The 18,849-nt window shown below is 36.5% G+C and overlaps 1 protein-coding gene across 2 annotated transcripts; it reads right to left on the bottom strand.

Annotated features, from left to right (window-relative positions):
• Positions 1-1,293: 1,293 nt before the first annotated feature.
• Positions 1,294-18,285, bottom strand: LOC113175803 (T-complex protein 11-like X-linked protein 2). Of its 2 annotated transcripts, XM_026380142.2 has the most exons (9): positions 18,174-18,285; positions 9,912-10,029; positions 6,766-6,886; positions 5,616-5,836; positions 3,797-3,933; positions 3,322-3,539; positions 3,053-3,234; positions 2,414-2,577; positions 1,294-1,526 (listed from the first exon to the last, which is right to left on the bottom strand). In XM_026380142.2, the coding sequence occupies exons 1-9, from the start codon at positions 18,283-18,285 to the stop codon at positions 1,294-1,296; spliced, it is 1,506 nt and encodes a 501-aa protein (XP_026235927.2). The 2 variants fall into 2 exon arrangements, with proteins under 2 accessions (XP_026235927.2, XP_077650065.1); XM_077793939.1 differs by lacking the exons at positions 9,912-10,029; positions 18,174-18,285 and having other exon boundaries at positions 5,616-5,806; positions 6,766-6,861.
• Between the last annotated feature and the right edge of the window lie 564 nt (positions 18,286-18,849).

Raw genomic sequence — 18,849 nt, 5'->3', positions numbered from 1 at the left:
CACTGTAAAATAGGACAAGGCATAATACAAGTCAGTTTCTGACCTAAGTGTTCGAGTTTGATATCACTATCAGAGACACCTAGACTGGAAAGTTGGATCACTTGAGCAAGAGAAATTCTATGGAGGCTGAGGCCTATCCTTAGCTGAATGCATACTAGCAGATAACAGTAACTCTCATCTTGTCTCCATTTTTTATACTGCTTCAAACCAAATGCTAGAACAGGAGTTAAGACCCTTACTATTGCTGTATCTTTTTTTTTAATTATAAGTAAGTTTTGGGGGCCGGGGTTGTGGCTCAGGAGTGGAGTGCTTGCCTAGCATACTTGAGGCACTGGGTTCAATTCTAGGTACCACATACAAATACATTAAACAAATAATAAAGGCCCATCAACAACTAAAAATATTTTTAAAATAATAAAAATAAATAAGTTTAGGCCAGGCTCAGTGGCCCATACCGGTAATCCAAGCAGCTTGGGATGCTGAAGCAGGAGGACTGCAAGTTCAAAGCCAGCCTCGGAAACTTAGCGAGGCCGTAAGCAATTTAGCAAGACCCTGTCTCAAAATTTAAAATAAATAAATAAATAAATAAATAAAGGCAAGGGCTGGGGATGTGGCTTAGTGGTTAAGTGTCCCTGGTTTCATCCTTGGTACCAAAATAATTAATTATTTAATTAAAATATAGAAAATTTATATCAGAAATGTGGTTCTACATTGTCTTTTTTAATCTTTATTTTTTAAATTTATTTTTATGTGGTGCTGAGGATCGAACCCAGGGCCTCACACATGTCAGGTGAGTGCTCTACCACTGAGCCACAACCCCAGCCCTCTACATTCTCTCTTAACCTATAATTCAGTAAAATTTCTGACTTCCAGGAGACCTTATATCACACTCCGGTTAATCCTACAGTTTGCACAGCCCTCAGGGAAATGATTTTCCACTAAAAAAAAAAAAATGCTAGCATCTAACATTACAATGCCTGCTCAAACCAGAATATTAGGAGTGATTAGCCAGTGAAGGAGAATTTTGGGCCCACCATATCTTAGCTAGTAAGGAAATGAGAACATAAGACCTGGCTTCAGATGTTTCACAGAAGGAATTGAGGTTTTCTTGCAGCTCATAAATTTATTAAGGAAAGGTGGTATTTAAGGGCCAATTGGTTTTTATATACTTGACCCTTGCAGCTGTAGTAAGGGAGAGAGCTGCCTGCTTTGTTGGCCATAGGTGATGTTATTCCAGGAACATGCTGAACCCTCTCTTCTGGGTCCCTGTTGCCATGGCTGGGTCCAGCACAATTAGATAGGCTCTACTTCTGTTTCTTGTGCCTGAGCAGGAAGGATGACATTATTTAGGATCTCAGTATAATACGGGCTAAATACCTGCTGATTGTGATGCATCAGAGTGATAAACTTCCAACCCAGTTCTGCCAACTCCCCGTCAATGAAAAGAAGGCCTCCAGGAAAGTCTAGCAAAGACTCCTGCATGCCACGAACCAAACAGCATTTCAGAAACAAATGGATCCTCTGTTCTGTGAGCAGGGAAAAAAAATAAAAAGGGGAATGAAAATTTATAATGCACTCTCTGATCACCAGAGTTTAAAATTAACTGAGTTATTAACCAACCTATATGCTCATTTGCATAAACCATATAATGAGATTTCTGTAAGCTCTGTTTTGAAGAGGGAATGCCATCAAGCTTTCAAAGATAAAGCATGATCAAAACACAGTGAGGGCCTTTCTCAGTGGTAGAGTGTTTGCCTAGCATGTGCAGGAACTTGGGTTTGATCCCCAGTACCATAAAAAAGTGAACTAATAAATTTCTGTCTGTTCATAAGATTATTTTAGATATCTATATGTGAGATCACAGTGCACATTTGACCTAACAAAAGGATTCTAGACATCATACCTGAAACTCCAAAGTTAAGGTCCATGTTAAAGTCAGTGCAGCAAGTTCAGACCATAATACAGAAACCAAACTATGATAAGATATTGCAGTTCAGGGCAAACTGGCCAAGTTAATTGTTTCTATTCCACAGTTGCACATTGTCTACAGCCTCACTATCAATCTCATGGAAGACAGTAGGGTCCCACATGGTAGCTTAAAGCATGGGATAGAGACAGGGTTTTCCAACATAGATCTTGGGCTATAGTTAGAGAATTACCAGGATGACTTAATAGGGTTGGTGGGATAATAGATCACCCCTTTACAGTTAAATTGGATGTAGATCCAACCTAAAACCATATATTCACTCTTCATATAATAAAAGTCCATTTCAACCCTGCACATAATAGATGAGGAAAGCTAAAGCTAAAATACTTCCTAAATTATCATGTTGTTGCATTCCCCAGTCAAGTTTACCTATCCACCCCACATATTATTACCACTCTTCCCCACCATTATCACAGGAACTCTTACCAATGATGCAACGAATGCAATTCCCTTTCTTGGCAATGTTCTGGAGTTGGCCTATAAGAGATGCTGTATTTTCACTACTCAGAGCAGTGAGGCCCATGTTCTTAAGACCTTTATGAATTTCCTCAGATACCTGTTCACTCACATTCTGCATAGTCTCTTCAGGCCTAGATAATGAAGGATAGAAAACAGAGCAGCCCTAGCATAAGAGCAAAGCCCAGAAAGCAGTGGCTAAGCCACTCAAGGAAGAATTCTGTTTCTCTACCTCCAGCAGGTGAAATACTTTTGTTGTTACCTTCAAGATATCAGCTAATTCATACATACAATACCATACTTCATCTTCAAAGGAAACAAGGGTTGTTTCCATTCTTGGTTCCACTCAATATTCTTAGTCTTGTAAACTTTAAATCTGTATTAAGATTTTCTTGGATATTTTCCAACTTACCCAATTAAATAGAAAATACAATAAGAAATGTTTTCTATCCCAAGTTTCAATATGGCTTATCAAAAACTCTGACTATCTTTGGAGATGGTCCCCAAAAGCCTCTGCTCTGTGTGGTTTGCAATGAATATATTATATTGTCTACCTGTGTCCCAAATGCCCCCATTATTTTCTATTTAAGAAAGATCTATGTAACATACCTGGAGTTAAATTCTTCAGTTAGAGCCTTAGTTATATATTTTATTTTATCTACAAATTCAGGTGAGCTGAATAAAACACTGCCAGAGAAACTTCTTGCCACCAACAATACTGAGGCCAGGATAGTTAAGTGGTGCAATTTGGACTCCATCTCTTGGAGCCGGATCCTGTCCATCAGCAGAGTCTGGTGAGGTAGAATAAAAACAAGCTGTCAGTAAAAGGAGGCAGAGACTACAAAATAACAAGACAACGACCCAACACAGATTCCTACCTCAGGGAATTCTTCATTTCCATGACCCCAGAGAAGGAGGTTCAAGTACCCCTGGTATAGCACCATTGTGAGACTGGGAAGCTCTGGGTTGTTAGGTTCCTGATCTGAAGATGAATATTCTATGCTGGAGGAGAAGCTGGGAGAGTCAGAACTTGGAAATGGTGTAGTGAGGTCTATAGCTGCTTTGGTTAGCCATTTTGTGGTATAATTGAGAAGATCTATGAAAGAGAAGGGAATATAGAATTTCAAACTCCAAGGCTTGAAGATTAAGATTTTGAAATATAGTCTTGGTGAATAAAGAAGTGATTTTGTAGGTTTTTCTGATTTAGAGAAATATCTTTATCCCTACTTCTTCCCTAAGGAAGAAATTTTCTATTTAAAAAAACAAAGCAAAAGATAAGAACAGAAAATCACTGTAAGAAAGCAAGCCCAGTGTCAAGTTTTCCTCACTCCTGCTCTTAAATTTTTAACATACTGGGCTGTTTATCAAGGAGTTCCTGAAATTTAGCTCGTTCATACTGGACCGAATGTTCCTGGATGTAGGGTCGAAGGCTCTGTATAGTGTAGTTTACCATGTCCATCTTCATCAGGCCCAGAACATGGAAGATGCCCCTGTCATAGGGAGAAACAGAATATTTACACCATGAAAAGAAATTCTAGTGTGGAGAGGTGGGACTCAAACAAAGAACCATATAGTCATAGTACTTAGAGTTAGGTGAAGCCTTTAAGACAATGGTCCTATTACAGTTTATAATTTGGTATGGTTTGAGTGTATCCCCAAAAAAGCCTGTGTTGAAAACTTAATACCCAATGCAACAGTGTTGGAAATGGAGCCTACTGGAAGGTGATTTGCTTATGAGGGCTTCACCCTCATGAAAGGATTAATACTGATTATACAAAGGGTTGAGGCTCTGAGTTTGATCTCCAATTCTCTCTGGCCATTTGATGTCTTCTACCATCAACTGATGCAGTCCCTCACTTGTAGACTTTCTAGCCTCAAGTACTGTAAGAAATAAATCTCTTTTATTTATAAATTACCCATCCTCAGATATTCTATTATAGCAACATACAACAGACTAAGACACAAAGGCACTGGCCAGGGACCTAAGGCAACAAACTGAATTGGTGGCAGAGATAAGAACAGATATATTTGACCTCTTGGCTACCAGCCTGAATTCATTGCACTGTAGCTACACCATCACTTTAGAAAAAGGGAGGAAGAATATCACCAAAATGCTAACAACTATATGTGGATATTTGGAATGTAGGTTGTTAAATTTCTAACCCAGTGGGCAAATCATTTTGCTTTTCTAGGTTTGGGTTCTTCTAAGAAATAAGAATAACCTTCATTCCTGTTCCCTCATAGAATTTGGGTTAGACAAACAGGAGAACATCTGGGAAAGAGTGGTTTGAAATCTATAGATATAATAATTACTATACTTTAATGTTTTAACAGTATCACATTAAGTTGTCATGTCATAAATGGGGCCTTAAATGTTGTAAAGATTATGAAAGGAACCATGAGAGATTATCATTGTAAAATAAAATTCAACAATCCAGGAAGAAAAGAGATGTTAGTCAGGTCTTCAGGACAGAAGAGCTAAACAAGACAGGAGTTATATCATAGTATCTGGCTCATAGTTTTCTGGCATGGTATCTAGACTAGATTTTAGGAACAGTACATGCTATGATTTGAATATGGTTTGCCTCCTCTAAAGCTCATGTGAAATTTTAATACCATTATGAGGTATTAAGAGGGTGGAAACAATCCAACTATGGTGTTTATAGGTGAGGCTTTTGGGAGGTGATTAGGATTATATAAGGTTATCAGAGTGAAAACCCCATAAATGAATATTAGTGGTTTCATAAGAAAAAAGAACCAGGCGTGACGGCACACACCTGTAATCTCAGCAGCTTATGAGGCTGAGGCAGGTAGATTGTGAAAATAAAACAGCCTTACACTAAGCAACTCAGTAAGACTTTGCTTCTAAAAAAAATACAAAATAGGGCTGGGAATATGCCCCAGAGTTCAATCCCAGTACCCAGCTCCCCCCTCCAAAAAAAAAAAAAAGGAAAAAGAGAAGCTAGGACACAAAATCTCTCACTCACAATGTGATACCTATACCACCTTTGGTCTGTGCTGGCAACAAGGCTATCAACATATGGGGCTTCTTAGCATTGGGCCTCCAAGCATGAGGCAAAATAAAATTATTTTCTTTGTAAATTATCCAGTCTGTGGTATTACACATAATAGTTATAGAAAACAGACTGAGACAGCATGTCTAGATTCTCACCTAAGCAATTGTACTGGATCTGTTATGCTCTTTAGATTCTGCACTGCTTCATCTCGAACTGGTGCACATAGCAGGCTCATCAAATCAAGAATAAATTTGGAGAGATGATAAACATTCAGGGCTCCATGCTCTGTTTCCTGTTTGAGGAGATCCATGTCCAGAGCTTTTTCAATCTCATTTCTTAAACGATTCTGGCGTGGTAATAGCAGTGATAGCAAGATCTGCCCAGAAAAGGAAATCAAAGAAACAAATTCTCTTTAAAATCATGAACTTTTTTTAGTGAACAAAGCTTTTAGACCAAATGTCTGACCATATTTTTAGGGGGTCAGGAATGTGGATCTCTAAATTTCTTAGTATTGTATCCCTCTATTTAGGGTGCAATTACAATGCAAGGCTTCATTGGGTTATTTATAGTAGCAGTTATTATTTTCAAGGCAGAATGAGATAAAGATAGGAACAAAAGTAAGGGTGTGATAAAAAGAAAGTGCTGGATATGAGAAATACAAAATTCACACCACAACAAAGTATTCTTAATAAAGGATAATGACATTTTAGGTTGTTTTACTCCAAAACGCAAGGATGGAATAACCAAAGGATCCTTTAAGGTTCACTTCAAATAGCCTTTTGACTCAAAAGTACAAGTTCCCTGTGAACAAAGGTATTCTTACTCATCTCTGTGTTTCTGAAGCACATAAAACATAGTAAGAGTTCAGTAAAAATCTATTTAATTGAAAATATATGATGTTTTTATAGTAATATCTAACTGTTCATAATCATCTCATACAAATAAAATAGAAACCACTCTATTCTACCCATGTTCAGAAAGTATGCTGCTTATGATATTAATAGCCATTAACAATCTAAGGGTCTAGGATACCCAGGAACTTCAAGTCATCTAAAGGAAGGAACCACACACAGTGGTGCACACCTATAATCCCAGATACTGGGAAGGCTGAGACAGGAGGATTGTAAAGCCAGCCTGAGAAATTTAGCAAAACACTATCTCAGAATGAAAAATAAAATGGACTGAGGATATAGTGCAGTGGTAAAGCTACTCTTGGGTTCAAACTGCAGTACAAACAAACAAGCAAATAAACAAAACGCAAAAATAACAACAAAAAAACCTGATGGATGGAAGTTGATTACTTACCTCCTTAACTTTTTTCAGAAGTTCAAGGGCACAAGAGAAGTCAGGAGGAGTACTTGATAACTGCTCATGTAGATGTTCCCAAAAAGCATTGTACATTGTCTCCACAAACCTGCTTTCCAGACTGTTAAGAAGGTTAAATGTTCAAATTCCACTTTACTTAGAAAAATAAAATAGGATAATAATTTCCCAAACAACATTTAAAATCATAAAAAAAACATTAAATCAACAGACAAGGAAGAACTATGTTTAGATTTGAGAAGGGTTGAATAAACTTAAGTTAGTCTCAAATGCATGGGCCAAATCCTCTCACAAGGGCACCTCGTGGTTCCAGAGACACTCTCTTCCTGCAGTAGGAAGAACTATGAACTAGAGGCTTAGACCCTGAGTTCTGACCCTAGTCCTGCATCTAACTATATGTGAGCTGTTTCTATTTCCATATACTTATACGTTTGAACTAGATGATCTTTTTCTTTTAGGCCTGAAATATGGGGAAAGGTTTTCCTTCTTTATGACACTGAAAGCTCTTTCAAGCACTTCATCAAGTCCAAAAAGGAGCTCATTATTTTCCTGCTTCAAAACTATTCTTTATTTATATTTGGTCCTGCAAACCAGAAAGCTTAGCCTTTTTTCCCTAAAAACATTACTTTTTAAGTAAAAAGTAATGGGTTTTTATTTTAAAAATACAAACAATACAAAAATAAATGGAAAAAATGTCAGAGTTCATCCTTTAATACACCAATATACTTTGTGAGAAGCCATCAACTATTATCTGTCTGGTATATACCAGAGTCCTTCTTAATTCCTTTCTCCTCATCCCTTTTACCCAATTAGTCACCAAATTCCATAGATGCTGCTCTTTACCTGTCTCTGGAATCCATCCCCACCTACTACAATCTCCTACCTGGACTATTGCAAGAGTCTCCTATATGGCTACCCTGCCCCACATGGTCTTACCCCTACCATAATGCCACATATACTTGCCAAACTCATTAATTTTCTTCCAAATCTGACCATGATGTCATGGTCCTTTAAAGTCTTTCAGGAGCTCCCTACCACCAGCTGGACACATGGTCTCTAAGATCCTTCATAATCCTATTCTGCCACCTCTTCTAATTTTGTGCCTCCAACAGTAACATTCTATTACAATGAATGCATAATTGTTTTCTACCATTCTATGCTTCTGAAGAGCCTCTCTCTCTTTTAAGAATCCTTCTCCCTAGACCATCTAAAAAGTGTCTATTCATACTCCAAAATTAAACTCAAATATTACTTTTTCAGGAAAGTGTTCTTTGACATTCTCCAGGCAGCTAAGCACTAACATAAAACTCCATACACTAGATATGAGAGAATTTATCACTCTACACAACAACTAATTGATTGTCTCCCCTAGAGAAGCTTCTTGATGGCAAAGACACCATTTCACCCATCAAAAACTGCCTTCCACCTAATAAGGATTTAATGTTTGTTGAATGAATGTATGACAATGCAGGCCTTTAAGAGCATATTATTGTACAAATGAATCAAAATAGATTCTACCGTCATGTATAGCTGTAAAGAACACATACTATTTTTTTAAAAAAACAAGAAAGAATATGAAGAGTCTATCATTGTAATTAGTATTGTTTTATAAGCCCAAAGTGAAACCAGTTGTCAATATCTATAGATAATAGATGACCCCAAACTCTATTTCAGCCTTTTTTCTAGTATACTTTGTGCATTACTACACTTGAAGAAGGCTGTTAGTAATAAAGTAATGAAATTCAAGCTATGGATAATATTATTCCACCTGCTTCATTTATTGACACCTCATTACCACCACAGTCCCTGACTACTTTAACAAATCTTCACTCTTCTGGTTTTGCTTTTTGTACTAGTCTAAATCAAACTCCAAATGAATTCAATGAAGATGATGCTAGGAGACCCGTGTTTTGGCAAAAACTTATTTTAGGGAAATTGCTTGGCCTGGGTCACTGCTGGCGACAGGCAAGACAAATCTAAGATGTGTGAAGATAAAAAGAACCACTGTCAGACCAAGGTGCTTCATTAACAGACTCACTAAAGTAGCAACATAACAGAAGCATTTAAAGTGGTAAATTATAAGTGTTATAGAATACAGATTCTTATGAAGAATCTAACCATTTAACTATTAATAATCCATTAGAAGCATTCAATTCATACTTGCTGAATGACTCTTATTCATGCACTGAAATATCAACATACTTAAAAGAAACAAAAACAAAGCCTAAGTTTATTTTATTTTATTATTTTAACTTTATTTTATTTTGGGTGCTGAGAATTGAACCAAGGGCTTCACTATGCCAGGCAAGCAATCTAGCACCGTGAACCACATCCCCAGCCCCAAAGCCTAATTTAAGAAGGGTATTATTTATCAATTGGGTTCTGAATCTGATTCACTTATATCTTTAGTAAGTCAATTATGAAGGAGAAATGATCCGTAAAATCTCTTATCACATGAAGAGTACTGAATACCACTATTAGAAAAATGATTATTCAGGGCTGGGGTTGTGGCTCAGTGATAGAGTGCTTGCCTAGTTCGTATGAGGTCCTGGGTTCAATCCTCAGCACCACATAAAAATAAATAAATAAAACAAAAGTGTTGTGTCCAACTACAACTAAAAAGTAAATTAAAAAATAAAAATGATTATTCATCTGTACTTGTTTAATCTACAGACAAACTATGCCTTCCCATTCTGTCTAAAAAGATCTGAAATTCATTCTATATTTCATTATTAACTGAGAGCCTGGAATGAACATTTTTGACAGTAATCAGCACTGATTTATTCCTTAATCAAATATAATATGCTGGGCTGGGGTTTTGGCCCAGTGGTAGAGTGTTCACCTGGCATGCGTGAGGCCCTGGGTTCAATCCTTAGCAACACATAAAAATAAAATAAAGATATATATATATATATATATATATATATATATATATATATATATTTCTACTTTGACCCTTTTTAACTAATAATAATACCGATTGATCTGCTGTTTCATTTGTTGATACTACTCAAGACATAATCAAACATTAAAGTTATTCATAAAATACTTCAAAAATGTTCAAAAAGGCATTGTGGTATGTACCTGTACCAGGAAATATGAAACAGAAAAATTAGAATAGTCTGTACCTGTTTGGAGGTAAATCTTTCTCTTCCACATATAAATCTTTGTTCACCATGATTTCATGAGCAATGCTCAGGTTGGAAACTACATTAACTCTCTCCGTAAGAGGAGTGATAGAAAGTGCTTCTGGTTGACTCTCTAGAAAAAAGCACAGCAATCATCAAAAGGGAACCCATACAAAAGAGAATTTCTATTTTATTCAGAGATCCATTAAGATAAGTAAGAAAAGCCTTCAAATTTAGATTCATCAACACAGATTCACTCAATCATTTCAGTATTGGGGCTTTCTGAATTCTGCCTTTCAACAGCACTAAAAACTCAGAGAAATCAGGCATGAAAAGATGTTAGTTTATTATGAAAAACAGAAAGTGAAAATGTTTTCAAAACCTTCTACTTGAAACAGCAAAATATAGCAAAGGAATAATGAATACATTGTTGCTTGTAAAATAAACATCTCTATAAAATGTATTGTGTTCCCACTATCCATTTCATACCTCTGAAACTACCTACAAGATGACAGTTAAAGTCTCCCTATAAATAATACCATAGGTCTTATTTGATGGTTCTAAAGCTTTTAAAATAGTAATTTCAAATCTGAGGATTCAGCAGACCAATAAAATTTCTAAAATAAATAAATAAGACTTGTTCATTTTATTTTCCCACATATAGACATTCAGACAAAAGAAAAACTCATCCTTCCCCATCTCCCACCCTGTACAAAATTCAATTCAAAATGGATGAAAAAACCTAAAGTATAAGATCAGAAACTCTGCAATTTCTATAAAGAAACACTTCAATATAAAAGCACAGGCAACAATTTCCTGAACAGGACTCCTTTAGTTCGGGTAGTAGTAGCAAGGAATAAAGGAATAAAGATCTTCTGCAGGGCAAAGGAAACAATTAACAGAATGAAGACAGAGCCTACAGCTACTATTCTGACAGGTGACTAATAACCAGAATAGATAAAGAACTTTCAAACTCAACACATTCAATAAATGGTCAAATGATCCAGACATACTTCTCAAAAGAAGAAGTAAAAATGTCCAAAAATTGTATGAAAAAAAGTGTTCTTCCATAGCCATTGAGGAAATCCAAATCCAAACTTTACTGAGATTTCATCTTGTTTCTGTCAGACAGCAATCATCAAAAATACAAATAGCAGGGCTGGGGATGTGGTTCAAGCGGTAATGCGCTCGCCTGGCATGCTTGGGGCACTGGGTTTGATCCTCAGCACCACATAAAAATAAAATAAAAATATTGTGTCCACTGAAAAATAAATATTTAAAAAATTCTCTCTCTCTCTCAAAAAATACAAATAACAATAAATGCGGGAAGGATATGAAAGGGAAAAGAACCCTAGACACTGTTGGTGAAAATGTAAATCAGTACAGCCAATAAGAAAATCATTATTGAAGCCTCTCAAAATCTAAAAATAGGGCTGGGACTGTAGCTTAGTGATATGATCTAGCTACCACTTCTCAGTGTTTATCTGAAAGTCAGCATACTTTCAGATGCATGCATACCCATGTTTATTTCAGCATGAGTCACAATAGCCTAGGTGTGTATGCCAATAGATGATGGATGAAGAAAAATATGCTATATATACAAAATGGAATATTATATACCCATAAAGAACAAAATTGTGTCATTTATAGGAAAATGGATGCAACTGGAGATCGTTATGTTAAGCCAAATAGTCCAGACTCAAGAAACACAAGTATTGCATATTTTCCCCCATATGTGATTACTACAGGGTATAAAAGGACATCATAAAGGTAGAAGAGAAACCATTGGTATAGAGAAAGATACGAAGGAGGCAGCAGGAAGAAGGTAAGGAGGGTTACTGAGGAATTAAACTGATGAAATAATATTATATATGCTTGTATAAATATGCCATAATAAAACCCATTATTCTATACAAGTAATATGCACCAATAAAATTACTCTTAAATTTAAAAAATTCACCCTACTGCCGGGTTTCTGTTCACAACTAAAAGGCTCAGGGATCACTCTAGCTAAACTGGGCTAACTGGGCTGCACGAAATAACCACACAAGAGACACAAATACCTATTTATTTGGGGTCGCCGTGATGGCTCCTCTGACCTCAAGGGTCCGCAGAAAGAGAGAGAGAGAGCATGCGCTGACCCCTTTTATTGAGGAGAAGCTATTCAGATGAGGCAAGGGGTCAGGATTCAGGGGGCTGAGTCTATCTTCATGATGTCCACTGTCAGCAGGTTGACTGACACCTGGGTAGGCCACACCCAAGGGCACAGTAAGAGAAGGGGACACACACAAGGCACTTCCGTGGAAGATTCTATCCTAAACAGGGCAAGGGGTTATATTACAAAGGAACAGGTGAGCATAGCTTCACCCATGGGGCTGTAGCAAGACACACCCTTGCACGAGACACCAACCCTCGAATCCAAGAAGGGTGGGGAAAGCTCTGCCGCATTTCTGTGACTGAGCGCCTCAGCACCCAGCTGGGGAGTGTGACTCAGTCACTTGCAAGGTTGGTCTCCCACATATTCTCCCTTTCTTAATATATATAAAAAATTGTAACTGGGAAATTTTATCTTTCAGTCACTTGACTCTTGGTCCGAGGTCATCACAATCTGCTATTGAAACAAAATAAGAATTAGTAGAAAACATATCATCTTCATAACACAATTAAATTGGAAGATCCAGGTTATTATTATTATTTCACCAAACACTCATCAGAAGATTCTTAATCTTTTCCCAATTTTATTGGGAGGCATTGTGTTTGGCCATAGTAACAGACATTCTCATTGGCATGGCATTTAGGCCTCTCCATAAACCACAGAGCAAAGGACTCATTCACATTATTTATTACATTGTCTTTTAGAGCATGATTACTTAGTTTTCATCCATCCATCAGCACTTATCTGACCATGAAGGATCTTGGAAGTAATTTAAATCAAACATTAAGAAAATCCATACATTGTAAGTTTTAAGACATAGCCACAAAGGCTGCAATTGAATAAACAAGGAATAATATTTAAAGTAGTCACTTCAGGGATTATGAGACCAGAAGCTTGCTTGGGTCTGCTTAATTGACATACACCTGTTTTAAAGCCTGAATATTAACTTCAGCATATTATAGCTCTGAAATATTAGCTGGCTATAACTAATGATACAATAAGTTGTATTCTTACAGGCTACAGGATATTTATCATCCTTTTTTTTAATTCTCACATTTAAAGAGTTAATTAGGTCTGTTGGTAATGTAAATGCTCTTAGAAAAATTTATTTTAATAATCTTTCCAACAATTGTCCATATAGGTAAATGTACTCTTAATCACTAAAGTTCAGTATAATTGGCAGGCTTTGGTTTCTCATCTGCTGTCTTGCATATGTTTTTGTTACTTGTGTGGCCAATAAGTTGTTCGGCTACCTCAGTCACGGGGGGGGGGGGGGGGGTGTAGAGACATGGAATCAACATATAGATTCTGGGAGCTGGTGAGAACTGGCTGGTGACAAATCTCAAGTCAACATCCAGTAGTTTACTTTTGGAATGCACACAACTGTTATAGGGTTCGAGTGGGGCATGCCTGTCAATCATACATAAGCAAGATAATATCCATAAACCAATCATCTTCTGCCTAATGTAACTGCACTATGAGGAAACTCTAAAATATTGTTGTCATGGTGGAAAGCAATCTGGAAGGGTCTTTGTCCCTAAGGGAAGGGGCTTACTGAGTCAGGGTAGTTTGGCAATGCTAACCACAAGTGCTGAGCATGTGGTTTCATTAATGGCTCGCTAGAGCAGAGCACCCCATCCTGCAAGGTGTTCCTGTCAGGCCTGAAGGAATGTGGATTCCTCAAGCGCTCCAAGCTGTTCATAGCTGCCAGTTGTAACTGAAAGTTATTCCAACATTTCCTCCCCTTACATTAAATTTGTTGCCAAAGGAGAACCATGATGAGAGAAGAAAGGAAAAGGGAAAAGCATATAAAAAAAGGGAAACATCCAGACTTGGCCTTTTCCTGTAGCTGCAGTTGTTTCCTGCTGTAGTGAGCAGGCAGTCACTGTTGACTAGGTCTCTGTCTGTCACTTGGGTCCCAATCTGAGCTGGACGTGGGGAGCAAAGCAGCCAGGGGGGAAGGAGACCTCTCTCATAAGGGGTGAAGAATTAGGCCTTTGCACAGGTGAGGGAGTGAGATTCTGTGCCTCACCTCTGTTGGCCCCCAAATTTTCTCCTGATGGCCCCTCTGCGACTGTGCCTGTATTAGGTTCCCTCCCTTGAGGAATCTTACCCGTCTTTGACTAACCAGCCAGCCTCTGGGGCCAAACAGGGTGATGTGGAGTGTGCATGGCATTGTCCCCAAGAGGGCTCTCTGTCTCCTTGATAGATAATGCCCCCGTGGCCTCCATGCCAGCATTTACCCTAGGATCAGCAAACTCAGGTTTCTTCTCCATGGAAGGCCCAGCTCACAGCACTGGGCTGGTGAGGCTGCCTTCAGGAAGGAAGAAGAAAGGCCATAGACAGACAAATAGTAATATAGTAACAAGGCTGAGAGACAGATGAAGAGGAGATCCCTCATACAGAACTGGCCCTTAATTGGTGTTACTCACATCTGATCCATAGCCACCATTCATATGGATGTGGAACAATCCATTATTTCAACACTGTCTTTTTCTCAAAAGATACTTCCAGACAGTCTGTTTACCATAGAATCAATATATAGGTATAACTGACCATTACAGTCAGGACAATTAATCTAGTTTCATGGGTGGAATTTCCAGTCCACACTGCAAGACACATTAAAGGTGGACCTGGGAAATGGGTCTATACAAGTCTTCATAATATTTATTTACCTGACAAGCTTGTGAAGCTGCATGGCTATAAACTTTGTAGCTGAAAGTTTACCTTCCTGAGCCAGGTTTCTCAGTCATGATCATGATGACTGGTTTAAACTTTCCTTTGATATCTGATTTAATTTACTGAATCGTGTTCAATAACATTAAGACTCTCAATATTATAATTTTAAGAAAAAAATTTAAAATATTAAAAATATTTTATAAAATCTAGTGTGTCTCCCTGAGGTCCTGTATTCCCCTTTTTTATTTAATAAAATTGAGTAAAGGCTTGGTATAAGTCATAGTATCATCAGTTTGAGTTATAAATTATAGTATAAATATTTAAATAAGAATAGATTAACCTTTTATTGATTATTATAATTTCTCAATATAGATAAGTGGATTTATCCTAACAATTTAGAAATAACTCTCAATCTCTTTGAGAGAAGGTCTCAAAATATTTTTATATTTTAGAATATTATTTCTTTAAATAGGTATCTCTCCATTGTCTTTAAAAAATATGATTAAGGTTATTTCCCAGTGTAGGGAGCAGTATATAAATCTTACTGTATTTTTTATAGACAATAGGCCCAGCTAGAGAAGTTATATAATATAAATGAATTTTTTAAAGTTTGTAACCTTTATTGCTCAAAAGTAACATGCAACTTTAATTTGGAGAAACTCAGTCCTAATAAAATGTTTTTCCAAATTCATATAATTATCTAACAAACAAAATATAAGAATTAACAGTGTCTTTGAATCAATAAAATTTAGTCTCCAAGAATAATTGTCAGAATTGGGATTTAAGTTAGCAGTTTAATATACTTAGTGTTTAATCAACGATGTAAATTTATTTACCAAAATTAATCTTTGTCTTAAATAGCAAGAATCATTAGGCAATAAAGACCTTTTTTAACAGAAATAAACTTAACATTTTAATAGGTTTTTATCATGCAAAATATGGACAAAATCTTAGCTCCCATCAGTATAGTCAAATTAGGAAAATAGTCTGAAATATCCTTGAATTAATCATTTAAAATTTTTATAGTTAGTCTGGTACATATAAATCTCTTTTTTAATTGTTTTAATTTTTTATATCATCTGGTTAGATAATATAAATATTTTTCTATTTAAAAATATGTTTATCATTAAAATTTAGAATATAAAGACCTTAATTTTACTCAAAGATGATTTATTTATAAACAAATTATTGTACTTTGGTAAGAAATATCAATGAAAATAGTTAAAATCTTTGGATATTTCTGTAGACAGAATTATATTTGTTTATCATCTTATAAGTTTGTACAATAACTTGAGAATTAGAAACTACTTGAAGATTGTATTTTTACTTAAAAGCAAATTTATAGCAAAATATATTTATCTCAAATATCTAACTAAAAGGCAGAGTATCAGATAAATGTACATATAAAATGTATAAATTATGGGTTTTCTGTTGAAGAAAAACAATTAGACAAATATATATTAATTAAAAAATTAGACATGTGCTAATTATTTTATAGATTATCAACCATAGTTTATCTAAATATCTAGAAAAATATATATTAAGAATAAGGACAGGGCTGGGGTTGTGGCTTAGTGGTAGAGTGCTTGCCTGGTGCATGGGAGGCACTGGGTTCAATCCTTAGCACCACATAAAAATAAAATAAAGGTATTGTGTCTGCCTACAATGAAAAAAAATATCACACCCTACCATTAAAAAAAAATCAGTTCATATAATGTATCTTCTGTACCCCCAAAAGCACAAATAAAATCAGTCTTAAAATAGACTTAAATCAACTTAACTTTATTTTTAAAATTCATTATATCATCTTTATTGTCTTATTTCATCAATAATGGTAGCAATTATGCCACAGACCAGTTTGAAATTAGGGAGGCCAAGGTTCTAAGTTTATTATACAAACTACTTACAGCAGTAATATACAGCAAGCACATTCAGTAGTTAAAATTATTACTTGGTATATAAAATAAACATGCAATAAAACTATTTTCTCATTCACTTTCAATGTAGATGCATAATTTGTTCAGAGAGAACTGTTTTTCTCCAAGATATAATAAAACTCACATATAAGAATCCTAAAATGCCTCCAATATGGTCTGCTTATGTACATTTATTTTTCATTCAAAAATAGTCTTTAGCCAGGATTGGTAGCACATGCCTGTAATCCTACAAACTTGGGAGGCTGAGGCAGGAGGATTAAAAGTTCAAGGCCAGCCTCAGCAACGTGGTGAGGTCCTGAGCAACTTAGCAAGATAAAAAAATAAAAAAGATTGTGGATGTAAACCCCTGGGTTCAATCCCTGGTACAAGGAAAAACAAAAATTTTTCAACACAAGTCTCACTCACATTTCCTTTTTACCCTAACAATTAAAAAGCTACATGTGTTAAAATATACCATCTAATCAATATATTTAGATATTTAAGAGGCACTATGAAATAAGAATTATGCTGTTCCATTATTCTGTTTAATAGCAGAAACCTTAAGCCCACCAAAGAAACATATATTTCAATACAATAGCATCATGGCCTCCAACTCTTATTTTTCTTCATTTCAATCTTCAAGAGTTTAGATCAAGTTGTTACCTTTGGTCAGGTCTGCTGATTAATGTTCAGTGATTTTCACAGAGGTTATTAAAGGATTACAATTTGAGTTCTTGTGAGGGTGGACTATCAAACCAAAACCTCAAATGCCTAACATAAGGTATAAAAGACCTCATATCCCAATATTTACATGAAAATACTGTTATTACACACCTAAAAAATTTTTACCCAGAGTAGTGATAATTTATATGTCAACAAAGCACTCCTAGAAAAGGATACAACACAATTCCAGCACCAGATACTTTTTTGTTTTGAGAGAGAGAGAGAGAATTTTTTAAATATTTATTTTTTAGTTTTTGGTGGACACAACATCTTTATTTTATTTTTATGTGGTGCTGAAGATCAAACCCAGCGCCCCATGCATGCCAGGCGAGCACATTACCGCTTGAGCCACATCCCCAGCCCCAGCATCACATACTTTTGATTATTGCAATTCGGTTCTAGATCAACCACTTACCCTCTTCAAAAAAAAAAAATACTAATGCTATCTACCATGTTTTGAACTGACTACATCACTCTCAAGTCTTATCAAACACAAATAATTATGCTTTGTTGGCCTCTTTCTCTGGAACCAAAACCTTTTAATTTTACTTGCCAACCATAGGCCTAAATCCTATCCATAAAGATAGAAGGAATAAAAAGACAAGGAAAAGAATAATTTAAAAAAGGACTAGCAGGAAAATGAGGCAGAAAAATACAAGGTTGCAGAAGCCCTCTATATCCTTTAAAGGCACATAAGCAGTGGGTTGCCTATACCTTAAACCTAACTGCTATGAAGAAACACCTAAAGAAGTGATAACATTATTCTAGACCCACCTAGAAAGTGGTCACCTAAATGTAAGGTATTGTCTTCTTGGCTCTGCTCTGGTGTTTTAGGCTTATGAGACCCACTCTCTGTTTCACTAGGGTCATTCTGGAGCACAGCTTTTTCAATTTTTGGCATCTTGATGTTATCTAGAATCAGGAAGAAAAGAGGCAAGTTATATAACATCTGGCTCTGACCCAGGGACAAGGAGCTAAAGGGCTCTTCAAATGCTACTGTGTGCCCTGGTGCTCCCAGTTGAGGGGAAAAGTGCTTCAAGGCCCTCTAAAAGGAACATTTAGATTCTTCAAACATGCCTTGAGGAGAGGAATTTGGGACTAATGTGACTGTGTTTACTGAAAACCTAGCATTTCACAAGCAGAAGGTAAGCCAAGGCCCAGAAACAGACAATACCTCCCCAGAAAGAGGGCACACCACAAGCTACAGTCCAAGCTAGGAAAGAGACCTTCCTCAAATCTGGCTACCTTTGATTATTCCCATAACACCCCCTTCCTTGTGAAATTCCACATCAGATCTGCCTGAAGAGGAATAGTGATCTGAACTCAGGCAGCAGGATAAGTCTCCCCAGACCCCATATCCCCCAGGAACCTGGTCCCTCACCTTTTCACAGTCCTTGACCAGCTGGCCCGTGGGTGCATCTGATAGTGAGACCTCTCAATCTTCCCAGTCTGGTCTTGGGATGTA

This window comes from Urocitellus parryii, chromosome X (genome assembly GCF_045843805.1).
Source record: "Urocitellus parryii isolate mUroPar1 chromosome X, mUroPar1.hap1, whole genome shotgun sequence".
NCBI lineage: Eukaryota > Metazoa > Chordata > Mammalia > Rodentia > Sciuridae > Urocitellus > Urocitellus parryii.
The sequence above is the reverse complement of the archived record's forward strand: the minus strand, read 5'-3'. Positions and strand labels throughout refer to the sequence as shown.